Raw genomic sequence first — 25,467 nt, 5'->3', positions numbered from 1 at the left:
GTCAAAGGGGTGAAGAATGAGGTGGAAGACGAAGAAAGAGCTATTTTGGCCATTTTTGGCTGATTCCAAAAGAATGCGCTGCCACCTGTACAACTGCCTGGGAACATCCACTGTGGCGAAGGGGCTGTCAGGACTCTCAGGACAACCCCCTGTTTTAGATGCTCCCAACTTTCTGGTAACTTCTTGATGAGCTGAAAGTTTCCAGGCTTGGCTCCACCCAAAGAGGGATTTTTTTTTAAAGCTGGAGTGAGATCTTGTTAGCCTTTGCTAAGACGTGGAGGTTCCCTATCATTAGTCTGAGCAAAGCTTTCTGATGGTTTTTGTGCTTGCACGTAAGTTCGCCAGCCGGCTGCTCCTCACTGAGGACTAGGGCCCTGTGCTGGCTGCAAAAGCAGCATGTGCATAGAAGGTGGGAACGCAAGGAGGTGGGGTTGAACAGGATTCTGGGGAGCCAGCAGTGGGATCTGGGGAAGAAGGGGGCTGTGATTTTGCACTAGAGGGATAACAGGGGCAGGCGATGCAGTCTAGAAGATCTGGAGCTGGATTTAGACTCAGGAGACCTGGGTCCTATTCCCAACTCTGCCACTGGCCGGTTGGGTGATCTTGGGCAGGTGACTGCATCGTCTTGTGCCTCAGTTTCCCCTTCCACCCTTTGTCCATTTAGACTGTAGTCTCATTGGGACTATGTGTGTGTACAGCACCTGGCACAATGGGGCCCGGATCTCAGCTGGGGTCTATAGGTGCTCCTGCAATACAAGCAATTTAGCAGTAACCCCAACAGACCCGCTTCCCTTTCCCTGCTCAGCCCGGCGCTCCCTCCCATGCACTGACCCGTGACGTTCTTGCGCAGCTCGTCGTCCTGCGCACGCAGCGTCCTCATCAGCTCGTAGATGCCATTCTCCTCCACCAGCACCAGCTTGTTCTCGGCATTGTCATAGATGAGGTTGCGCATGGCGCCGGTGGCATGGCGCTGCAGCTCCTGGTTGGGGTGGTTGAAAAGCTTCACCAGCTTGGGCACGGCTTGGAGGCTGCGAGCCTGGAAGAGAGACAGGGCGGCGGGTGAGAGGTGGTGGGGCCTGTAGGCCCAAGAGTCTGCCCTGGCCTCCACTGGGCGGGGAAGGAGCAGGGCCCCTGTGGAAGTGTCACGGCCTGGCTAGGAGCTGCCGCTGCAGAGTGCTGGGGCTGTATCCCTGCCCTCAGCATGTTCTGTCAGCACCTGAGTCGACAGCCGGGGCTGAGAGGCTGGGGCGGCCCTTTCCCAGCATGCCTTTGGCGTCTGCCCCCATGCACCCATCCTCGCCTTGCTCCTCACCTGCTTCTTGGCGTCGCTGTCGCTGTAGCACCTGTGCTGGATGTAGGCGGCTCCCAGCACCTGCAGGTTGGGGTCACTGGCCATCAGGTACTTCACTGCTGACGGCAGGTCAATGTCGTCAAACCTGCAAACCAAGGGAGGGTCAGGAGTGGCCACCACGCCCCCTCAGGGCTCCCTCCTGCCCACGTCACAGCAGGGCTCCACCACGTCCTGCATGCTTTGCCGAGGTGCCCACCAATTCGACCCATGTCACTCCTTCACCAGGCCCAGGACACGGGGTCGCCCACCTCTGGTCAAAGATGACTGGCCAGGGCAGGGCTTTTTCAGATCCCACCTTGCTGCTCCTAACTCAGCCTGTAGGGGTCACTCCTGAGCAACATGAGCTACCCCTCCCACGCCCAGAGCCAAGTGGGTCCCGGCTGTAGAACTGCCATCCGGAGCAATGCTAGCCCAGGAAGCAACAGGGCCCAGGGCAGTCCTTTGCAACAGCATCAGTACTGCTGGGCCACTTCGCTGCTGCTCCAGCTCCCCTCTGCTTTGCCACCGCACGCTACGGATGATCTGGTGAGCTGCAGAATTTACCAGTCGTACGGGGCCGCATCAGGCAACAGGTTGAGCCCTTAGACGGAGGGATGGTCGTGCCCCAGACTATCCACAATGCCGGAGACTATGGAAATGCACCAGGGAGGCAGACCCGGGAACCAACAGAAGGGAGGCTACGCCAGGCCCAGAAGCCCAGTTCCCCTGGTCCGTCTCAGGAAACTCGGCACGTTCCTTGATCCTTGTCCAGGTTGGCTGGGAGCTTCACAGGCCACCCCTGCCCCCGAGTTACCCCCTGCACACTCACCCGCCGGAGTAGGAGAGCTGGGTCGTCAGCGTGTTGTGCCCATTGTACATGTCGATGGCGCGCAGGTCCTGCAGGTGGTGGTTGGACTCAGCCAGGCTACGCACAGAGGGGGCCCGGGCGCCGCGCTCCATCATGCCCGCGTAGGAGCTCCCCACGCCCGGCTGGGAGGCCGGGAGGCTGCTGAAGGAGCCAGTGCTCAGGCGGGAGCGGTTGTTGCTCTGGAAGCGCTGAAGCGTGCGCATGGCGGGCGCACGGATGGTCCGGTTCTGAGGCACCTCCACGCTGTCCATCCAGTCGCCTGGCCCCTTCATCCCAGTGTTGGAGCCAGCACTCATCTGCCTCTCAAAGGTGTAGGCTCTGGTGAAGTTGCCATTGTTTCTGCGTTTATAGAGGGCATCCGGGCTCAGCTGCTCCGAGATCATGCTGTAGCGGTCATCCATGCCTGCAGGGCTGCCCAGCCCATCTGCCAGGCGCAGTGACCGCAACGACATGGTGTCGAAGTTCGGCCGGGCTTGGTAGTTCCGCTCGTGGAAGGAATTGGGCCGCGCGGAGGTGCTGGTGGCCTGCGAGAGAGTGTAGCTCATACCGTAGGCTGGGCCCTGGGGCACGCCCCCGTTGCTGATGGTAGCCATCCTCTTGTGAGGTGTGAGGTCCACAGCTGACCGGGAGGACCAGCCAATGGACTTGGTGGTGCTGTACTCATTCTTGGCTGGTGGCTGATATAGCTGGGGGAGACGGGGAGAAATGGGTCAGCAATGTCTCATTTCAATAGGAAACACACAGCATGTCTTGCTAACTTCTGGCTCATCAAAGTGAGCCTGGGATCTGAGAATCAGGCTGGGGTCTTTTCCTCTCACCCTTCAACACCAAGAGGAGAAATTCTGCAGGCTCAGTTCCACCCTCAGTAATGCCTGTACAGCCTCCACGACGGCCACTGAAAGCTCACAAGGTTGCAGATATCTGACGCTCTCGGATGGAGACAGTGGGTTGGACAGGTATACTGGGAGTCACCACTGGGCCTGCAGACCTGTTAGCACTGGAGGGGACGAGTGAAAGGGAACCAACCTGGTGTGACTCTCAGATCCCAGCTGAGTTTGTTGGTTTTGAAAACACCATTTGACGGGGAGGCCTTGAGAGACCAAGGGAGAAACCCTGGCCCTAGCGAATGGAAGTTTTGCCATTGACTTTGGTGGAGCCAGGATTTCACCCACTAACCAAGGTGGCACGTTTGACCACGCTGCAGCACAGGGCTGGGCTCTGAGGCCTGCAGAGCTCTCTGACTGCCAAGTGGTCTTACTGCTCCATGGGAGGTTTGTCCACCACTAGAGAACCTCGCTCCCCTCCCTCCTCCCTGACTGGCGCCTGGGGGAAATGAGCCCCCCACTACCATTATCAGGACCAAGAGCTTCCTCACACCTGGGTTGGAACCCAGCCATCCACTGCCAGTGACTAGGCTTCCTAAGGGCTACAGGAAGAGAGGCAACTAGCGGGTGGCCTGATCTCGCATGCCGATGGCTGGGTTCCAGATGTAATAGTGATGGGAGCCATATAACGACACATCAGCCAAACCGACCTGTCTAGCCACACACTGCAGGTGAGCTGGTACTTACAGTGCCCTTGGGGTCTAAACCATTGGTCTGGGATCTGGAGCTGAAGGACTTCTGCAGGGTGTTGCTGTACTGGCCCTGGGAGGAGCTGCCACCTGCAGGACACACAGACAGACAGACAGCGTTCAGCAAAGTTAGAAATGAGCTGTGTGCGTTCAAAGCACAGCACTAGAGGAATGGGGACTGGGACAGCCCTGGGCGGGGGCGTCAAGAGGAGATCCTACACCTGGATCTGAATACCCAATGCTCTGATCGGGGGGATGTTGTAATCTGGATTTGGTGACTGTCTGCAATTGGCTGAACCGCACCCCTGGAGCCAAACACCCACACACTGTTGTGGAGTCTGGCTTTGGCTCAGGAGCTTCGGAATGCTGCAGCCGGCTGGGACCCATCCCTGCTTGGTAGCCACAGGGAGGTTCCCACGTCATGGGGTGGGGTGCTATAGGGTGTATGAGGTGTACGTAAAATACCCGCCAGGGTCCCATCTCTGTGCCGAGGGCTCAGCGTGGGCTGCCTCTAGTGCCCGGTGAATGAACGGCCTGTGTTAGTGGAGGGAAAGGTGGGAGCCGGTCATCTGCTGCACTTAAACCTCCCAAGCACGGGTTCGACACAGCTGCAGCACCGAGCCCCTCACGGCACACGGCCAGCCCAGGAAAGCCCAGGAGCTCACCCAGGAGCCGCACGGGGATGTGGCTGAGTGAACGAGGGATGCTCTGCAAGTGACAGCAGATTAGCTGTGGGAGAATTCTCTGTCGTGACCCACAGCAACTTCTTCTAGGCCAGCCCTGGGCTCCCCCAGCCCCCACCCAGCTCAGTCCTGCCCTGTAGCACCCCCGGTAGTCCAGTCCTGGGTCCCACCCAGCTCTGCCCATGCACCCCTGTCCTGACCTTCAGCCCCCCCTTGTATCCCAGCCTTTGGACCCACCCAGCTTTGATAATGCTCCCCAGTCTCGACCTGCACTCCTCTGCTTTTCCAGCCCTGGCCCCATGCAGCTGTGCCAACACACCCCATCCTGACCTACAGTCCCCCGCTAGTCCAGCCCTGGCCCCACACATCTCTGCCAACACACCCCAGTCCTGACCTACAGCCCCCCCCACCCCCCCGCTATCCCAGTCCTAGACCTGCACACAGTTCTGGCAACACACCCCAGTCCTGACCTACAGTCCCCCCACCCCCCCGCTATCCCAGTCCTCGACCTGCACACGGTTCTGGCAACAAACCCCAGTCCTGACCTACAGTCCCCCCCACCCCCCGCTATCCCAGTCCTCGACCTGCACACGGTTCTGCCAACACACCCCAGTCCTGACCTACAGTCCCCCCACCCCCCCGCTATCCCAGTCCTCGACCTGCACACGGTTCTGGCAACAAACCCCAGTCCTGACCTACAGTCCCCCCCGCTATCCCAGTCCTCGACCTGCACACGGTTCTGGCAACAAACCCCAGTCCTGACCTACAGTCCCCCCCACCCCCCCGCTATCCCAGTCCTCGACCTGCACACGGTTCTGGCAACAAACCCCAGTCCTGACCTACAGGCCCCCCCACCCCCCCGCTATCCCAGTCCTCGACCTGCACACGGTTCTGGCAGTGCATCCGGATCTTGCCCCGTTCTGCTCCCACCTCTTCCAAACCCAGGCTCTCTAGAGCAGAGAGGTGGCAGTGCTGAGTTCCAGGCTGTCTTTGTGATGCAGACTGATCTCTGCTGGGCCCAGGATAATGCTGCCGAATGCTCTCACCTGTGACTCCAGGTCGGGGGGGGGGGGGGGGGGCTGGAGTTTCGCAAGGGGCACAGTTTGTTAATCTAAAAATGGCCCTTTTTTCTCTGTACATCCATGGTGTTTGTGAAAAATTTCACTAGCCCTTTATCGCATTTTACACCCGATATTCTTATTGGAAATGTTGCTGACCATTTTCATTTCTCAGTTTCTATTTTTGAAAATGAATTAAAAAAAAAAATTGGAAAGAATTTTTCAAAAGAAAAACCCTGTCATGTGCCTAAACCGCCCCCTCCCCATTCATTCTTTAACCAGCTCTTCTTTTAACCATGGCGAACAAAACGCTGAAAGAATACAGGAGAAATAATGAACGTAGCTGGGAAACGGTCGCTCACATTACCCAAAACATTGTGAGAACCAAAACTTTTGGAACAACTGGGGGGGGGGGGGCTGGTTTCTTGTTTTTTCTAGTTTCCAGCCAGGTCCCAAGCTGGGGTAGGTCAAGGTAGCCCCACTGGGGTCAATGGTGCCAGACCAATGTCCACCCTGGAGGAGCTGTGGTTGGCTGGGCTCCGTTGAGGTCAGTGGGACTTTCCAGCTGAGGGACTCTGGCCCAGACTGTGCAGGGAGGGAAAGGCTCGCCAAGCGAGCCTTGTGTCATAAATATAAAGGGAAGGGCAAACCATTTTAAAATCCCTCCTGGCCAGAGGAAAAAGCCTTTCACCTGTAAAGGGTTAAGAAGCTAAGACAACCTCGCTGGCACCTGACCAAAATGACCAATGAGGAGACAAGATTCTTTCAAAAGCTGGGAGGAGGGAGAAAAACCAAAGGTTCTGTGTCTGTCTGTGTGATGCTTTTGCCGGGGGAAGAACAGGAATGGAGTCTTAGAACTTAGTAAGTAATCTAGCTAGGTATGTGTTAGATTATGATTTCTTTAAATGGCTGAGAAAATAGCTGTGCTGAATAGAATGAATATTCCTGTCTGTGTGTCTTTTTTGTAACTTAAGGTTTTGCCTAGAGGGATTCTCTATGTTTTGAATCTAATTACCCTGTAAGGTATTCACCATCCTGATTTTACAAAGGTGATTCTTTTTTACTTCTATTAAAAGTCTTCTTGTAAGGAAGCTGAATGCTTTTTCATTGTTCTAAGATCCAAGGGTTTGGGTCTGTGGTCACCTATGCAAATTGGAGAGGATTTTTACCAAACCTTCCCCAGGAAGTGGGGTGCAAGGTTTGGGAGGATTTTGGGGGGAAACGACGTGTCCAAACTATGTTTTTTCAGGAACCCAGATAAAGTTTGGTGGTGGCAGTGGAAGTCCAGGGGCAAAAGGGTAAAATAGTTTGTACCTTGGGGAAGTTTTAACCTAAGCAGGTAAAAGTAAGTTTAGGAGGTTTTCATGCAGGTCCCCACATCTGTACCCTAGAGTTCAGAGTGGGGAAGGAACCTTGACACCTTGTTTATGCTGAACAGCTTACCGGGAAACCAAACACTCCCCTTCCCATCTGGTCTCCCCACCTCCTTTCCCAGCCACACTTGCTCTTGTTAAGACCGAGCCCATTTAGAAGCGGCCTTAGGTCCAAAGGGCCTTTAGAAGACAACTGCTGGCATGAGTCCTGGAGATCTGAAGGGAGGAGTCTGGTGGGTGAGTGGAGAGCAGTGCGGCGGAGAGGCTGGTGAGCGATTAGTTCACCATGGAAGACCTGCGCTGAGACCCAGCTGGGTTCAGCTGGCTTCAGTTTGACGCATGGCCAATATTTGTCCCTGTTACAAAATCAACAGCAGAGATAAGAGCAGCTGGGGGTGTCTGTAGCATCTAAGCTGCCATTTAAAGGTAACTGAAGGCGGCAGTTTCTCTTCTCCCTGATGCCACGGGAGATCTCCCTGGTTTGCTCTGGGGTCAGTGCGGGGAGAACCAGGCCCTCGCACAATTCTAGCCCTGGTGGTTGCCAAGAAAGCCTTCCCAGTTTAGCCAACGCTGGGTTAGCTCAGGCTGATGCCGCAGGTGGGGGGAGCCTCGCTCTCGCTACCAGGAGGCTTGAGCTGAGGAAGCGAGATGTGGGATTTGTGGAGACCCCAAAAGGAGGACATTTAAGAGTGACCTGCAAGGAAAGAGCACCTGCGTCTGTGCTGTGTGTCCCTCTCTGAGGGATAAAGGCCTGACAGGATCTTTTCTTAACTGATACTTTTCCTCCTTTTAAAAAAACAAAACAAAACCGTGTGAAATATTAGGAATGTCAAGTGTGGTCGTCCCAGTTTGAACGGAGGGCATGGCGGGGGTCTCGGAGATGTGCCGTGGGCACTCTCCCAGACCATCTCTGAAGAGTCAGCCTAAACAAAGAGCTCTGTGTGGCTTGAAAGCTGGTCTCTCTCACCAACTGTGGTTGGTCCAATCAAAGATATCACCTCCCCCACCTTGTCTCGCTCGTATGCTGGGCCCCACACGGCTACAACTGCACTGCCTAAGGAAAGCCAGCTCTCCAAACACCGAACAGCCAGAGCTCCATCAGCTTTCCTTTCTGATGTCATCACCCCACTAGCTTGCCAGCGGGCCAGAAAGTTGTCCAGGGTGGCCAAGAGCTGAATTTCTGCATGCTTAGCATCTTTCAAAATGCGGCCACTTTGGTTAGCTAAGTGGGAGTTGTGTTGTGTTGACAAACTGTCTCATTCACTCCATGGAGAGAAATGATGACGATGTGGAGCGTACAGCTAAGCTCCCTCTCCTTTGATTGCTGTCTGGTTTGGCAACCACACTCTCTCCCCTCCCCCCCTCCGGTGAACATGGTGCTACTTGCCCTCTTGACAATGTTTGCCATGTAGTTGTAGCCGTTCCAGGATATTAGAGAGACCAGGTGGGTGGGGTAATATCTTTTATTGGACGCTCAGAGCTTGGTGTAGCTCACAAGCTTGCCTCTCTCCCGAACAGAGGTTCGTCCAATAAGAGCTATTACCTCCAGCACTTTGTCTCTCTATTGACTTAATGCTCTCAGGTGTTTTCTAGCAACCGAGGAGATGCAGGCCGGGAAGTGAAACCATGCCCAGTGCCAGCACTGAGAGGTGGACCCAGCGTTCTTTCACCATACTCCAGGTTGAGCGGGATAATTGTTAGTCCTCAACTTACTTACTTACCCGAGACACTATCCATGCAAGAAAGTGACTAGAGATCATTTAAGGGACAAGCTTTGGTGCTTACTCATTGACAGCTGAAACACAAGCGGATGGATACAATGAAGGTGGGACTGGGTTCCCAAAGGCATCATGCAATTTACTGCCATTCTGTAAGATTACCGCCATTTCCACACTGATTTTCATGTCAGTCCTGCCTCTCCCCACTGCAAAATCCTCGCTTTGTGACTGGACAAACATCCCAGCCGTTGGCACAATCGGCAGCTCTCAGGAGAGGGCTGGGATAGTGGGGGGGCTGCAGGTCAGGACTGGGTACGTTGGCAGAGCACTGGGGGGGCCTGCACAGCACCTGGCTCCATTCCCCCAGGTGGATGTTCTACTGCTTGGGAAAGCCAGGGGCTGACAGGAGCAGTTACAACCTGGCCAACTTCAGTGACTATCCCAACCGTGTCCATGTCACCAAAGGGCTGGAGCCCAGGCCCTTCTCAGTGGGCTCCTCCACCCGCCCGTCAAGACCCTGCCTGGGCCCTGCCAGTATTCTCATGGCTGTGTTTGCCCCTTCAGCAGCAGGGAGCCTGGGAGCAGTAAGGCCCCGAGAGGCTGCCTTGTATAAACACAATTCTCCCGCATGCTCAGTTCCCTGGGAATCAGCCCACACATTTTGAGTGTGTCATAAATATAAAGGGAAGGGTAAACACCTTTAAATCCCTCCTGGCCAGAGGAAAAAATCCTTTCACCTGTAAAGGGTTAAGAAGCTAGGATAACCTCGCTGGCACCTGACCAAAATGACCAATGAGGAGACAAGATACTTTCAAAGCTGGAGTGGGGGGGAACAAAGGGTTTCATTACAGCTAATGAAAAAGCAATCAGGTTCTTAAAAGAAGAATTTTAATTAAAGAAAAAGTAAAAGGCCAAGGCCCCAACTACATACCAAGGAATACTCCAGACACCTTATCGTCCTGCCACACCGTTCTCCAGCAACCCACCTCGCCCCAGTGACCCGTCAGCTGGACGATGTTTTAAATGTAACAAGCCGGGGCATGTAAAGGCCAACTGCCCCAAGAACCCCAACAGATTACAGTTCATTGCACCGGAATCACACTAGAGGTTCTCAGGGCCAGATACCTCCCAGATACCCTCGGAGCGGAGGGAAACTGTGAGTGTGGGCGGGAAAAAGGTCACCGCGTGGAGGGACACCGGAGCACAAGTGCCGGCTATCCATGCTTCCTTTGTGGACCCAAATTTAATCGACCCAGAGATCCAAGTGACAATTCAACCCTTCAAGTCCAACTCTTTCAATTTGCCTACAGCCAAGTTGCCTGTCCAGTACAAGGGCTGGTCAGGAATGTGGACTTTTGCAGTCTATGATGATTATCCCATCCCCATGCTGTTGGGGGAAGACTTGGACAATCATGTGAAGCGAGCCAAGAGGGTGGGAACGGTCACCCGCAGCCAGGCTAAACCTGCCGTCACGCCTAGCTCTGTTCTGGAAACTTCTACCAGGACCCAGTCAGAGGTGATGGACCCGGACCCAGGTCAATGTCTGCAACAGCAGTAGTGGATCCAGTCCCAGAGACCCAGACAGAGCCAGTCCCAGAACCGGAACCGGTGGAACAACCAGCACCAGACCCATTGCCAGCACTGAATCCAGTACTTGCAACCCCAACACCAGAGGGCCCCACCGAACCTGAACCAGCAGCGGCCCATAACCCTACACAAGAGGCTCAGCCAGAGCCTGAAACCCAACATAGTGCACCAGCGGAGAACGGTTCACAGTCAATGGAAACAGCCCCATCCCCTACATCGCTTTCAGAGGGACCAAGCCTCAGTCCACAATCCAATGAGAACTGATGTCTCCAGCATCAAGAGAACAGTTCCAGATCGAACAGGAAGCAGATGAAAGCCTCCAGAGAGCTTGGATGGTGGCACGGAGCAACCCACTGCCTCTCAGCTCTTCTAATCGATCCAGGTTTGTTGTAGAAAGAGGACTTTTATACAAGGAAACTCTTTCTGGTGGACACCAGGAAGACTGGCATCCTCAGAGACAGTTGGTAGCTCCAACTAAGTATCTTGAGCTTAGCCCACGATCATACTAGTGGCCATGCTGGGATGAACAGAACCAAAGACCATTTGGGGAGGTCATTCCATTGGGAGGGAATGGGCAAGGATATTTCTACCTATGTCCAGTTTTGTGAGGTATGCCAAAGAGTGGGAAAACCCCAAGACCAGGTCTAAGCCCCTCTCCAGCCACTCCACAGCTACTTGCTGAAATGGAACCTCAATGATGGGGATATTCTGGGTCCTTTTCCGAAAAAGACAGCCAGAGGAAAGCAGTACATACTGACTTTCATGGATTTTGCCACATGATGGCCAGAAGCAGTAGCTCTAAGCAACACCAGGGCTAAAAGTGTGTGCCAGGCACTAGCAGACATTTTTGCCAGGGTAGGTTGGCCCTCCGACATCCTCACAGATGCAGGAACTAACTTCCTGGCAGGAACTATGGAAAGCCTTTGGGAAGCTCATGGGGTGAATCACTTGGTTGCCACCCCTTACCATCATCAAACAAATGGCCTGGTGGAGAAATTTAATGGGACTTTGGGGGCCATGATACATAAATTCGTAAATGAGCACTCCAATGATTGGGACCTAGTGTTGCAGCAGTTGCTTTTTGCCTACAAAGCTGTACCACATCCCAGTTTAGGGTTTTCACCATTTGAACTTGTATATGGCCGCGAGGTTAAGGGGCCATTGCAGTTGGTGAAGCAGCAATGAGAAGGGTTTACACCTTCTCCAGGAACTAACATTCTGGACTTTGTAACCAACCTACAAAACACCCTCCGAACCTCTTTAGCCCTTGCTAAAGAAAACCTACAGGATGCTCAAAAAAAGCAAAAAGCCTGGTATGATAAACATGCCAGAGAGTGTTCCTTCAGAGTAGGGGACCAGGTCATGGTCTTAAAGGTGCTCCAGGCCCATAAAATGGAAGCATCGTGGGAAGGGCCATTCATGGTCCAGGAGCGCCTGGGAGCTGTTAATTATCTCATAGCATTCCCCACCTCCAACCGAAAGCCTAAGGTGTACCATATTAATTCTCTAAAGCCCTTTCATTCCAAAGAATTAAAGGTTTGTCAGTTTACAGCCCAGGGAGGAGATGACGCTGAGTGGCCTGAAGGTGTCTACTACGAAGTGAAATGTGATGGTGGTATGGAAGAGGTGAACCTCTCCATGACCCTTGGACGTATGCAGCGACAGCAGATCCAGGAGCTGTGCACTAGCTACGCGCCAACGTTCTCAGCCACCCCAGGACTGACTGAACGGGCATACCACTCCATTGACACAGGTAATGCTCATCCAATTAGAGCCCAACCTTACCAGGTGTCTCCTCAAGCTAAAACTGCTATAGAACGGGAGATCCAGGATATGTTACAGATGGGTGTAATCCGCCCCTCTGGCAGTGCATGGGCATCTCCAGTGGTTCTAGTTCCCAAACCAGATGGGGAGATACGTTTTTGCATGGACTACCGTAAGCTAAATGCTGTAACTCACACAGACAACTATCCAATGTCACGCACAGATGAACTATTAGAGAAACTGGGACGGGCCCAGTTCATCTCTACCTTGGACTTAACCAAGAGGTACTGGCAGGTACCGCTAGATGAATCTGCCAAGGAAAGGTCAGCCTTCACCACACATGTCGGGCTGTATGAATTTAATGTACTCCTTTTCAGGCTGTGGAATGCACCCGCCACCTTCCAAAGACTTGTAGATGGTCTCCTAGCGGGATTAGGAGAATATGCAGTCGCTTATCTTGACGGTGTGGCCATATTTTTGGATTCCTGGGCAGAACACCTGGAACAGCTACAAAAAGTCTTTGAGCGCATAAAGGAGGCAGGACTAACTGTTAAGGCGAAGAAGTGTCAAGTAGGCCTAAACAGAGTGACTTACCTTGGACACCAGGTGGGTCAAGGAACTATCAACCCCCTACAGGCCAAAGTGGATGCTATCCAAAAGTGGCCTGTCCCAAAGTCAAAGAAACAGGTTCTATCCTTCTTAGGCTTGGCCGGATATTACAGGCGATTTGTACCGCAATACAGCCAAATCGCTGCCCCACTGACAGACCTAACCAAAAAGAAACAGCCCAATGCTGTTCAGTGGACCGAAGAGTGTCAGCAGGCCTTTAACCAGCTTAAAGCGACACTCATGTCTGACCCTGTGCTAAGGGCTCCAGACTTTGACAAACCGTTCCTAGTAACCACAGGTGCGTCCGAGCGTGGCGTGGGAGCAGTTTTAATGCAGGAAGGACCGGATCAAGAATTCCACCCTGTAGTGTTTCTCAGCAAAAAACTGTCTGAGAGGGAAAGCAACTGATCAGTCAGTGAAAAAGAATGTTACGCCATTGTCTACGCTCTGGAAAAGCTACGCCCATATGTTTGGGAACAGTGTTTCCACCTGCAAACCGACCCTGCTGCTCTATAGCGGCTTCATACTGCCAAGTGAAATAACAAAAAACTTATTCGGTGGAGTTTAGCTCTCCAAGATTTTGATTTCGACATACAACACATCTCAGGAGCTTCTAACAAAGTGGCTGATGCACTCTCCCGTGAAAGAATACTGGTTAAAATTGTCCTTGAGATGTTATTGTTAGTCTTTATATACTTGGTAGTATATTTAGAGGTGCATGTGTCTTATTAACACTGTTTTCTCCTAGAGCTCCAGGAAGAGATCACAGCCAGCGTTTCACCCGATCTGTGATTTGGGAGGTGTGTCATAAATATAAAGGGAAGGGTAAACACCTTTAAATCCCTCCTGGCCAGAGGAAAAACCCTTTCACCTGTAAAGGGTTAAGAAGCTAAGACAACCTCGCTGGCACCTAACCAAAATGACCAATGAGGAGACAAGATACTTTCAAAGCTGGAGGGGGGGAAAACAAAGGGTTCACTCTGTCTGTGTGTTGCTTTTGCCGGGACCAGAGCAGGAATGCAAGTCAGAACTCCTGTAAAGAGTTAATAAGCAATCTAGTTAGATATGCGTTAGATTCTGTTTTGTTTAAATGGCTGATAAAATAAGTTGTGCTGAATGGAATGGATATTCCTGTTTTTGTGTCTTTTTGTAACTTAAGGTTTTGCCTAGAAGGATTCTCTATGTTTTGAATCTGATTACCCTGTAAGGTATCTACCATCCTGGTCTTACAGAGGTGATTCTTTTACTTTTTTTCTTCAATTAAAGTTCTTCTTTTAAGAACCTGATTGCTTTTTCATTGTTCTTAAGATCCAAGGGTTTGGGTCTGTGTTCACCTATGGAAATTGGTGAGGATTTTTATCAAGCCTTCCCCAAGAAGGGGGGTATAGGGCTTGGGTGGATTTTGGGGGGAAAGACATTTCCAAGTGAGCTCTTTCCCTGTTACTTTTGTTAGATGTTTGGTGGTGGCAGCAATAAGGTCCAGGGACAAAAGGTAAAATAGTTTATACCTTGGGGAAAGTTTAACCTAAGCTGGTAAAAAATAAGCTTAGGGTTTTTTTCATGCAGGTCCCCACATCTGTACCCTAGAGTTCAGAGTGGGGAAGGAACCTTGACAAGGTGTCTGTCAGGATGAAGTAAAACCTGGCGGAATCTGGCAGGAGGAGATGGAAACACACACGCTCCAATCCCTTGCAATCCCTGGCAGGATCAAACAAGCCACAGAAGCCCTGCCACATGCAGCGATCTCTGGGGCAGCAGAACAGCTCACTCCACCTCAGATGAGCCTCTCCTGGGAACCCTTGTGTGTGGGGCTTATTGTCTGTGGGATAGGATGGCTCCATTGGAGCTCAGAGCTTTCCACAGCCTCTTCCTCTCGCGTGGGCAGGACTGTGAGGAGATGTTCCACTTACCAACATTCCTGTCCCTTGCCCCAGCTCCCCAGTGCGTGATCAGGGAGGAAGCCCAGTAGCTGGCCTCTCTCAAACCCCATCCCCAGGCCTGCTGGCCAGCCACTGTAGGTGGGATGGGAGAGATCCCTGTGCCTACAGGGAGACAAAGCCGAAGCAGCCACACTGCACTGACAGACACAACCCCAGGAGAGACAATGCCAGAGACATCTGCCCAGCGTGATCCTGCAGTGCCGGGAGGGGGCTGACCTGGCTCGTTAGAGGAGGCCTAACTTTGGGCTGGGACTGGCTACAGCAAGGGTCCTTGCACCAGGTCCTGCGGTAAATTGGCACAAATGTCTGAGGGGGCTTCCAGCACCTACAGCCCAATCTCCATCTCAGAGCAGAGCAGAGACAAGGGATGGGAGCAGGCTCACGACCGTCTCCCCCCCCCCAACTCTGCTGGCCAGGTGACCCCTCAGGAGTTCCTGACCCATAAGCTAAGAGCCTCTGCCAGAGGGCCATGCCAGTGCTAAGAAGACCCTGATGAGTGGCAGCTGGTGAGGACGATCACAGCCCCGTGCTGGGCCCTAGCCAGGCTCTGCTGAGGCATAAATAACTCTAAGGGCAGGCTCTCCGAGAGACATGCACTAGCCCTGCTTGGCTGACTTGCTAGTGGCTGGAGTTTGGGGCAGGAGGGAAAAGGCCTGAATGAGTTAGCGCCTGAGAGGGTGGGGCACCATCGGGACTGCCATGGAGACAGCATGGATGGCATTCTCCTTTACCAGTGAGTACACAGAATAACTGATAATGCCAGGGACCCAGCTCTGTGTGGGTAAACAGGCACCCTGAGGCCAGAAGATGGAGCCCCAGCTGCCCCTAGAAACTGGGAGTGGAAATCCTGGCACTGGAAACATAAGAGAGGCCATACTGGATTAGAACAAAAGTCCATCTAGCCCAGTATCATGCCTTCTGACAGTGGCCAGTGCCAGGTGCCCCAGAGGGAATGAACAGAACAGGTAACCACCAAGTGATCCATCCCCGGTCACTCATTCCCAGCTTCTGGCAAACAGAGGCTAGGGACACCATTCCTGCCCATCCTGGCTAATAGCCATTGGTAGACCTATCCTCCATTAACTTATCCAGTTCTTTTTTTAACCCTGTTATAGCCTTGGCCTTCACAACATCCTCTGGCAAGGAGTTCCACAGGGACTGTGCACTGTGTGAAGAAATACTTCCTTTTGTTTGTTCGAAACCTGTTGCCTATTCTTTTCATTGGGGGACCCCTAGTCCTTGTTATGAGGAATAAATAACACTTCCTTATTTACTTTCTCCACACCAGTCATGATTGTATAGACCTCTATCATATCCCACCTTAAACCTCTCTTTTTCCAGCTGAAAAGTCCCCGTTTTCTTAATCTCTCCTCATATGGAAGCTCTTCCATACCCTTATCATTTTTGTTGCTCTTTTCTGTACCTTTTCCAATCCCAGTATATCTTTTTTGAAATGGGGCAACCACATCGGCACGTGTGTCCAGCACCCGGGGCCCTGCTCCTGCCTTAGCCCTGTGCGTGATGCTGGGATACACTCGGAATACAGAAATCATCCTACTAACCTAGCAGACTTCCACCACTTCCTGTGGGGAATGAGAACACGCCCACAGCACGTACCCCCAGTCAGAGCACATGCATGACTGACAGGCACCACATGTCAGGGAGCCCAGAGTTCTCAGGGCAGCCACCCACCAGCCAGGGTAACGGGCATCCCCGGCCACTTTTGCCCTGCGTTGTTTCCCAGTGTCATTTTTCTCCACTGTTAGAGATTAAACACGACTGGTGCCTTCACACCTCCCACCTGGCAAGCCTGCGTGTGGCTCAGGCTCTGCATCCGCACCACGCAAGGAGATTCCTGCACTATAGGGAGAACATGCCACCCCCTGAACACAGCTCAAGGGCCACCCCTTGGAACAGAGAAGAGTGGAGAGAGCCCAGAACAGTAACAGGAGAGGGTTAGCGTTGAGATGCGTGGGCAGTGCTTGGGGTGTTGCGGGCAGCATTGAAATAGGAGCGGGGCTGTAGATCAGGACTAGGGTACATGCAGAGTTGGGTGGGTCCCAGGGCCGGGATGGCAGAGGGGCTGCAGGTCAGGACTGGGGTACATGCAGAGTTGGGTGGGTCCCAGGGCCGGGATGGCAGAGGGGCTGCAGGTCAGGACTGGGGTACATGCAGAGTTGGGTGGGTCCCAGGGCCGGGATGGCAGAGGGGCTGTAGATCAGGACTAGGGTACATGCAGAGTTGGGTGGGTCCCAGGGCCGGGATGGCAGAGGGGCTGCAGGTCAGGACTGGGGTACATGCAGAGTTGGGTGGGTCCCAGGGCCGGGATGGCAGAGGGGCTGCAGGTCAGGACTGGGGTACATGCAGAGTTGGGTGGGTCCCAGGGCCGGGATGGCAGAGGGGCTGTAGATCAGGACTAGGGTACATGCAGAGTTGGGTGGGTCCCAGGGCCGGGATGGCAGAGGGGCTGCAGGTCAGGACTGGGGTACATGCAGAGTTGGGTGGGTCCCAGGGCCGGGATGGCAGAGGGGCTGCAGGTCAGGACTGGGGTACATGCAGAGTTGGGTGGGTCCCAGGGCCGGGATGGCAGAGGGGCTGCAGGTCAGGACTGGGGTACATGCAGAGTTGGGTGGGTCCCAGGGCCGGGATGGCAGAGGGGCTGCAGGTCAGGACTGGGGTACATGCAGAGTCGGGTGGGTCCCAGGACTGGAACAGGAGGCATTGCTACCAGGTGGCATGGAGTTGCAGTCTAGTGCTTCCCTCTCACTCCAAATCCTGCCGTGTGGGGTGGACAGACAGTGCTACACGTGACTCACACTCACTGCTCTTCACTGTCTGGAATCCTGCCTGCCCCTCCTAGCTTTCCCAGCTCCCTCCCCGTCTAGGTGGCTGCTTCTCTGGGCAGACCCAGCCCCCTGTCATTCATCTGACTGCCCCAGCCACACCCCCACCCCCGGCCAGCAGTGCAGGTTAACTCCTGAGTGTACAACAAAGTTCAGTGAACACAATACACCCAGGGAGAAGAGGTGGGTGCACAGGGGCCTGCCCTCTGCTCCCCACACTCGGTCCCAGCTCCAGCACCCCCTCCAAGCAGCACTTCTGTATCAGGGCCTGGCCCACCATGGGAGATCCTGAGGGGAGTCTTCCAATTGCCCTCAACGTGCTTTGGATCAGGCCCTTCAATGTCATGGACCCAGTTCAGCCCTCCCAGGAGTGGGTTAGGCTGCCAGGGAAGCGGTGACCAGGTTAGGGCTGCAGGGAATCCAAGAGAACCGCCCCAGGTTGTGAGGGAGTTTGGGGCAGCATAATGCTGCTGCTGCGAGGAGAATGGGTCCCTGTATCCCCTACCCCCTCCACACACATTGTCCCCCCCCCCACACACACACACAGCCGGGACCTGCTGCCAGAGAGGCAGGCTGGGCTGGAATGCACTCAGGCTACTAGCTCCCCTCCACCTCCGCTCTGTCAGTCTTGGGTGGCAATGAGAAGGGTGGGGTGTGGCAGGGATGCCTGGCTCCCAGAGCCTGTAGCATGTTCAGCACCATGCCAGAGCCCAGCCTCGGGGACTGGATTCCATGGCAGGATGGAGGCCGGGGCTGGGGCCCAGACAGGTGGATAACGTTGATCGGACAGGTCGGTATCTCGGGGCTGATGCCAGTAACTTCACTGGCTGCAGGTCGCCGTACTGCCTGCCCTGCTGGGACACATGATACTTGGCTTTCAGGCTAGGGAGAATCAGGAGGGCTATCTATGTGCTGTGTTGGGTATGCAAAACTGCCACTCTGGGGGGTTTCTGTGGCTGGGAGCTCCCCCTACGGCACGGGCAGGCAGGTAGCAAGAGCTGTCACCTCGGAGGAGAGGCAGAGGAGGGAGAGCTGCATTTCCATGCCCCCCCTCAATCCCGCACAGACACCAGCAATGTCCCCAGCTCTGTGCTTAATTTGTGCCTCAGCCCCGGCACCTCCGGGCCTGGCAGTTCACAGCCCTGGCACCTCTGCTTGTTGCATCAGTTATGAATGTAAAAAGAGTCCTTGACCCTGGCCCCTCTTTCATTACAGATTAAACGCAGCCGTGGATCCCACCCAAGCCAGCGATTTCCTCCTCGCGCTCAACACTTCCTCGCTGAACTGAATGCAGCCCGGCCACGAGCTCTGATTTCTTCTGATCACCAGCTGCCAGCCCTCGCTGGGCACCCAGCTCTCCTGCGTGCTCCCGGGCGCGGGGGAGCTCCGCATCTCTTTCTTTGCTCGGCCTGCCTTTTCTGGGCCTCTCTTCAGCTCGTTCTTTCCTTTGTTCTAGCTCCCACATTAAACAAACAGAACATAACAACCTGGGGCCTTCTCTGTACCTGTTCCCAGTCTTCCCCCTATACCTGCTCAGTAACTGCTTTGGTCCATCAGCCTCACCTAGGGTGACCAGATGTCCTGATTTTATAGGGACAGTCCCTTTGGGTCTTTTTCTTATATAGGCTCCTATTACCCCCCACCCCCTGTCCTGATTTTTCACATTTGCTGTCTGGTCACCCTAGGCCCACCCCACCCCTCGGTCTGTTTCACCCCCAGCTGCAGACTGGGTGTCAACAAAGGCAGAGAGGAGGCAGCCTAATGGTTCTGTTGGGCAGCCACCTGGAGGGGCGGGCAGGCAGGCTGTGGTGCTTGCCCCGGGGCCAGGAAGGAGCTGGGGGAAGCATTCTGGCTGCAGGAAGGTGGTGGCACGGCACTGAAAATGCGCCTTTTGCCTAATCCGTGCCACTGGCCAGCAGGAATCACACATCTCCTGGCCTGCTCTCCTTGGTCGTGATAACAGGGGGAAAGTTTAAGAATAAGGCCTTTGTGTCTCAGCCTGGAGTCAGGGAGCTCAAGCCCCTAGGGGATAGCTGCTGCCTGGTGCTAGTCACAGTAGCGAGATTCGGGGCAATAGTCTCTTTCTGTGAGCAGAGGCAGGCAGCTTCAGAGAATGCAGGAAAGCAGCTCATGGGTTAGGACAAAATTCCAGAGCAGGGTGTGGGACAAAAAGAGATCAAAGGAAGGAGAAGCCACAAAGGCAGCTCCAGGTGCCTGTGGGAACTGCTCAGCTGCTGGCGCTCAGATCCTGGCAGTTCGGGGAGATACACCCTTTGCCTTTCTCTACTGCCTTCCCCACCCAGCAGCCTCAGAGCACGTCACAGGCATTAATCAAGTCAGCCTGATAGAGGGTTGTGCAACACCTACAATGGGGCCCTGGTCCGTGAGGTGGTCTCCTGGGGGCTACCACAACACACATAATAAACACCACCGCCCCGGGAGGCAATCCGCATTAGACAGGTGGGGAATCAATGCACAGCGAGGCTAAGGAACTTCCCTAGGTCACACAGAAAATCTGTGGCAGAGCCTGGATGAGACCCAATGGACCTGAGCCACCACTGGCCTGCACCAGTGGGCAGTGAGCAGGATACTCTCTGATTCTGAGGGGGTAGCTTTTTACACCCACCTTGCACTAGTGTGAATGACTGCTGGGGTCTGTCCCAGGCCTCCCCACTTACAGTCCTGGGCTGTAACAAGCCATCCTCCCCAGAGGAGAAAGGCACAAGGGTCTGGAAGGACGGGAGGCCAGTTTCCTCCAGCCCCTTGAACACACACTCTCTAAACATGGTGTTATTAAATGAAATAGCTATTAAACGCTTCAACGTCACACATCCATAATAGACAGAAACCTCTTGGATCTGTCATCCCACGTCTAGTCTGCCGGGTGCCATAGGGACCATGACTGGGGGGAGTTAGGGATCGTGCACCAGGGTCAGAGATCGGCTAGTACGTGAGACCCTTCGCTGGGGGCATGGGAGCACCCCGGGAACAGTCCATGGGGAGCTGATGAGCTAGACGCACGGAGTGAGCGGGGACTCCGCTAGCTCAGGGGCACCCGTGCAATGCCAGGGCAAGTAAACACAGGTCTCCCCCAAGCCAGTATTTGAAACCTGCCACAGTCCTGATCCCTGCTGACATCTGCTGGATCATGCCTACTGGCATAGCTCCTTTGCAGCTGGTCGGGGGGGGGGGGGGGGGAGCATCCTCTCCCCACCCCCAGCTTACAGTCTGGGCCCCAAATCCAGACATCCTAGCAAGCGGTACAAACGTGCCCAGGGAGCACCTGGCTTGCGGGCTACAGAAGCTCGGGGGTGGACGGGGGGGTCGCTCCGGGCAGCCACGTGGGCTTGTCTCCAGAGGGGTGGAGAGGCTCATAGGAAGCTCGGGGGACTCTGGAGTGGAGATCCGCTGCCAGAGCCAGGGCTGTGTCTTCCATGGACCGGCCGGGGGGGGGGGTGTCCTCCGTGGGGAAAACCATTAAATCTTAAACGTTTGCAAAAAAAACAAACTAACCCCAAACCCAACAAATCCCCAGCCCTGGAAAACGAACGCCGGGAGGGCTCCCAGGCCTGGCTGAGAAGTGTCCCCCCCCACGCCGCTCCCTGGCAGACCAGGGGAGAGAGAAACACACGCCCGGCCCTTGCCCCCTCCTCGTGCCGCCGCGGAAAGAGACCAGGAAAGGGGGCGGGGCTGGGATCGGGGGCGGGCAGCCTGAGCCCCCCCCCCCCCCAGCAGGCGGGCGGGGGGGCAGCCCTAGCACGCAACCAGGGGAGCGGCTGTTGCAAAACAAGAGACGCTGGCGCTCCCAGCCATGCCACAAACAGGGCGTGCTGGAAAGCCCGGGCTGGATTCCTCAGGGAAGGAGCCAACCACAGGTGGGAGCCCCCGGCTTGGTGACTTTCTCTTGTGCTGGTGATATCCACAGGGTGAGCTGGTCCCCTCAGACAGTGGGGGACGGTTCACCCCCGCCCTGCCCAGTCTGCCCCACATGGACCCATTCCTTGGCCTCTAGGGCCCTGGCGGGAGCCCTGACAGGTTCTGCCCCCCCCTCCCCCATTTCCCCAGGGAGATGCCCCCAAGTTCGAGCTCCCTCCACCCAGTGTGGGCTCCCCCATTAAACCTGCTGCACAAACCCGTAGCGAGAGAGCAAATGTATGGCACAAAAAACAGCCGCCAGGCCAGCGCGGGAAGGCCAGATCACCTGTCTCGGAGGCAGAGCTCCCATTAACTCAGCAAGGAGAGCAGCACCTTCCCACTCAGGAGCTCAGTGCGAGTCACAGACGTTGGCCAGCTGAACCTCCCGCAGCCCCCCACCCCCGGGGGCAGGGAACAATCATTATCCCTATGGTACAGATGGGGAAACAGAGGCACAGGGTAGCAAAGTGACTCACCTGCTGTCACAGAGCAGAGCTAGGCCTGCCTCCCAGTCCCCACCCCCTGTATAATCCCATCCCCAGCAGAGGTGACAGATGAGAGGGGCTGGAGCCCTGCCCCCAAAGCCAGCAGTCCCTCGAGAGGCCCCTTGGCATAGCTAGCTTTGGAGGGCAGCACATCCTCGCCTGTGAAGCCCATCACGCCCCCCGCCCCTTACCTTTGACCTCGACGTAGTCAAGCCTAGGTCCGTTGGTCCTGGGAACCGAGCCGCTCTTCTGCAGCATCCTCATGCGGACTTGCTCCTGCACCCGGGCGCTCTTCAGCAGCTCCGCGTCGGGCGCCTCCTTGCTCTTCCTGTCCAGCTGCTGGTCCGAGGGCAGTGCCAGGGAGCACACGCCGGCCTCCGGCTGCAAAGCCGACAGGAAGAAGTTATTCTCCTGCATGGCTTCTGTCCCGGCCAGGCGGGGAGCGTGGCTCAGTCTGTCCCAGGGCCCTGGCTCTGCCAGGGAAGGGTCCCACTGTTGCTAACACCAGTTCCACTTCCTCTGTCCGTCTGAGCCCAGGGCCAAGCTGAGACGCCAGGGAGCTGAGGGTCTGCAGCAGGAGTGCAGAGGGGACAGCTGCCAGATCCTGCCTCGGTCCTGGCTGGGGAGTCAGTCTGAGCTGCTCTGAGGAGACGGCACTGGGTGCCCCCGGCCCACACCACTCCTATCCTCGCACAAGTGCTGGCTTCCTGGGATGGGACTCTGCCACTCTGAGACACGGTTACACCCCTCTGCCGAGCCACTGACATCACCGAGGAGGCTGGCTTTCAGGCAGAGCAGGTCAGCCAGTTCCACCTTAAGCAGGTGAGGCCTTTGGCGGGGCCTGGCTTCCTCAGCTTTAAGGTGGAATTGCAGGGATGCACAACCAGCACCTGCCCTGCCACGCCTTGTCAGCTGCGTAAACCAGCACAGGCAATTACTGGAGTCGCCACCCCATGCCTCAGGGGCCAGGGCAGCCAGGAGGTTTGTGGGGGTGCTGGCACCCTCCTCCCACCCAGGCTGCATGGGTAGCTGAGTGGCCCTGCTGCCCGTGGCCTGATGAGACAGCACCAGGAAAGGCTGAACGCAGAGATGCTGCGCCATAAAACCCAGAGCGACCGTGCTGCCCTGGCCAACCCAGGCTTGGTCACGGCAGCAGCCTCCTGGCTCGGGAAGGATTAGCACGGCAAGCTAGAGACTCCGATATGCAGCCAGCATTGGGGGCCAAGGGCGGGCGCTGTTGCTGCTCAGGCGCCGGGGTAGTCAGGGGGCATTCTGTTCCCATGCATCGGGGTCTGGCCCTGTTGGAAACAGCAGCGTGGGGCATGTGGGCAGGGCAGGGGAAAATTGGGTTTGATTGTGGGCAACAGCAGTAATACAGGCTGTGTGCTCTGGGCCAACTTCTCCTCCCTCATGGCCAGGGGGTACCTGGGAGCAGGATCTGGTCCTGCATGTGCTGGGGGGTCTCATGGGGGAAAGTGGGTTCTTTCCCATTACATCTTAGGCTCCCTGGAGGGGTACACAGCCCCCAGATGGGCTGAGCTTAGGGCATTCAGAGGGGCCGCAGCAGGCAGGGTGACCAGATGTCCCAATTTTATAGGGACAGTCCTGATTTTGGGGTCTTTTTCTTATATAGGCTCCTATTACCCCCCCACCCCCGTCCCAATTTTTCACATTTGCTGTCTGGTCACCCTAGCAGCAGGGCAGGATTCGGGGCAGGACTCTCTTGATCCTAGCCAAGGTCTTTCCCCAGAGTTAGTTTGAGGCAGGTGGGACTGGGGGACCAAGGGTGGGGAACTGCGACTGGGAGCAGCCAGGAGGCCATGTTGCATTAACTGGGGCAAGGACCCACAGAGAATGTTCTCATGGAACGGTAGCCGCAAGCGTAATGGCACAGTCTGATAATGGAGTCAGCAAAGGAGGCTGTGCGTGGGGACCATGTCTGACGGCCATTGGGGCGGTGTACGTGGGCAGTGCCTGGGGGCCAGCTGGGATGTGTGGTGGGCAGGGCAGGGGGGCTGTGGCTGGGGGCTGTGGTGGGTGGTGCACAGGGTGGCCAGGCAGCAGTAGCTGGCCAGTGACTTAAAGTGGAGTTTAGCAAGTGTTGGATGGCCGTGTGGGGTGTGGCCAGTGTTTGAGCTGCAGGCATTCTGCAGATGTGGCGTGAACAAGGGTGGGGGGGGAGACAATAAAAGTTAACAGGAAGCGCCATCACTTGGGCACATTATCAAAGTGCCCGCACTGGGCCAGGATGAAGCTGAGTGAGGGGGCAGCCCCCCTCATCCTCCCTGAGAGAAGAAGAGCACAACACCCACATCCACTGCCTGGGCCTGCAATCCCTGCACACGCCAGCCCGCTGACTGTCTGTGTCCCCAGCTGAGCGCTGATTGCACCTGTGCCGAAGCCGCGGTGCTCTAACACAGACACCCAGTGCGTGGTGGGGCCAAGATGCTAGGGAGAATACAGTCAAACTCCTGAGCCTGGATGCACAGGGCAGCCCAGCAAGGAGAGCAGATGGCACTGGGCCAGAACTCAGCAGATCTGGGTTCAATCCCTGTCTCAAATACTGTCTCTGGGTGCGTACGCAGGGCTCAGTTCCCTGCGTGCAAAGCACTTTTGTAAGCCTGGCCCTTGATTTCTTTATGCCTTGGTTCCCCCGTCTCTCAGCTGGGGATGATCATCCTTCCTTTGTCCCACCCTGCATTTGTCCTATTTAGACAGTGAGCTCTTTAGGGCAGGGGCTGTCTCTCCCCCGTCTCTGTGCGGCACCCAGCTCCCTAGGTCCTACTGTTAATATCAAATGAAGGGCATCCCTTGCGGCCAGGAAGCAGAGCCAAGCCCTCCACACCCCTGAGCATCACAGTGGCCTATTAATCCGAGGGGGAAGCAGCTTGTCCTGCCTGTAATACTCCTGCACAGAGCCAGCAAGTGACAATCAGGTGCATGCTGCAGACAATCCTGTCTTCCTGGCAGAGTGTAATTAACGAAGGGTTGTGAAGCACAGTGTGATGTCCTGATCAAAGGTGCTGGCCTGGCAGAGTCATAACAATTAATTGCCAGGCCCAGTTGTTTAGCTTCCCCCAATCTGATGAGAGAAGGGATATGCAGGCCAGCACTGCCCCACTGTTCTGAGCACCCGGCTATTAAGCCCTGTCTGACTAACTCCAAACACTCAACACCCTCAGGATAGACCAGCCCCAGCTTTAGAAGTGGGAAAGTGGAGCCTCTAGAGTGGTGACCAGTTCAGCCAGTGAGTCAGAGCTGGAAGTTCTCAAGCCCTAGGCTCCATCTACTAGGCCATGCCCCTTCACTACTACATTCCTGCCTGCTCCACACACTGCATTGCCAACCCTTGCGATTTTTCCATGTGATAGTGTTTTCTTAAAGCCCCAACTCCTAAACTCCAGACGATTATGTTAGTCTCTTAGCTTTCCCTTAAAAAACAAAAAACAGAGTTTCTAGCCTTCTTGGTTGCAGAGCAGAGCTTGAAAACGTGACCCCTAAAGGTTCAGAAACTAGAAAGCAAAGAAAAGGAACCACACAGTTGTTATTTTTAAAAATCCTGTGATTTTTAAGCCGATGTCACGATTTCCATTGACCTTACTGATCACACAGCTGCTAGAACATTATCTGTGTTTGCTCCACCAGTCATTTTTGCAGTTCACTTTTAAAGCATGTTGGTGCTGAGTGGGACTGTGTCCTTTTATTTTTCCTATGGGATTTG

At 55.1% G+C, this 25,467-nt stretch overlaps 1 protein-coding gene across 1 annotated transcript in view; it reads right to left on the bottom strand.

Moving 5' to 3' along the window:
• The window catches only part of PKP3 (plakophilin 3), a 47,889-nt gene that overhangs the window by 13,338 nt on the left and 9,084 nt on the right, over nt 1-25,467 (bottom strand). Inside the window, exons 2-6 of the mRNA XM_084630578.1 lie at nt 21,938-22,127; nt 3,770-3,861; nt 2,160-2,884; nt 1,313-1,436; nt 832-1,036 (exon numbers count right to left, since the gene is read on the bottom strand). Of these exons, the coding sequence (XP_084486704.1) occupies nt 832-1,036; nt 1,313-1,436; nt 2,160-2,884; nt 3,770-3,861; nt 21,938-22,127 (1,336 nt within the window). The remainder of the gene's footprint in view (nt 1-831; nt 1,037-1,312; nt 1,437-2,159; nt 2,885-3,769; nt 3,862-21,937; nt 22,128-25,467) is intronic.

Source organism: Lepidochelys olivacea (genome assembly GCF_965140295.1).
Source record: "Lepidochelys olivacea isolate rLepOli2 genome assembly, chromosome: 6".
Classification (NCBI taxonomy): domain Eukaryota; kingdom Metazoa; phylum Chordata; order Testudines; family Cheloniidae; genus Lepidochelys; species Lepidochelys olivacea.
Note: the sequence above shows the minus strand (reverse complement) of the source record. Positions and strands in the feature narration are given on the sequence as shown.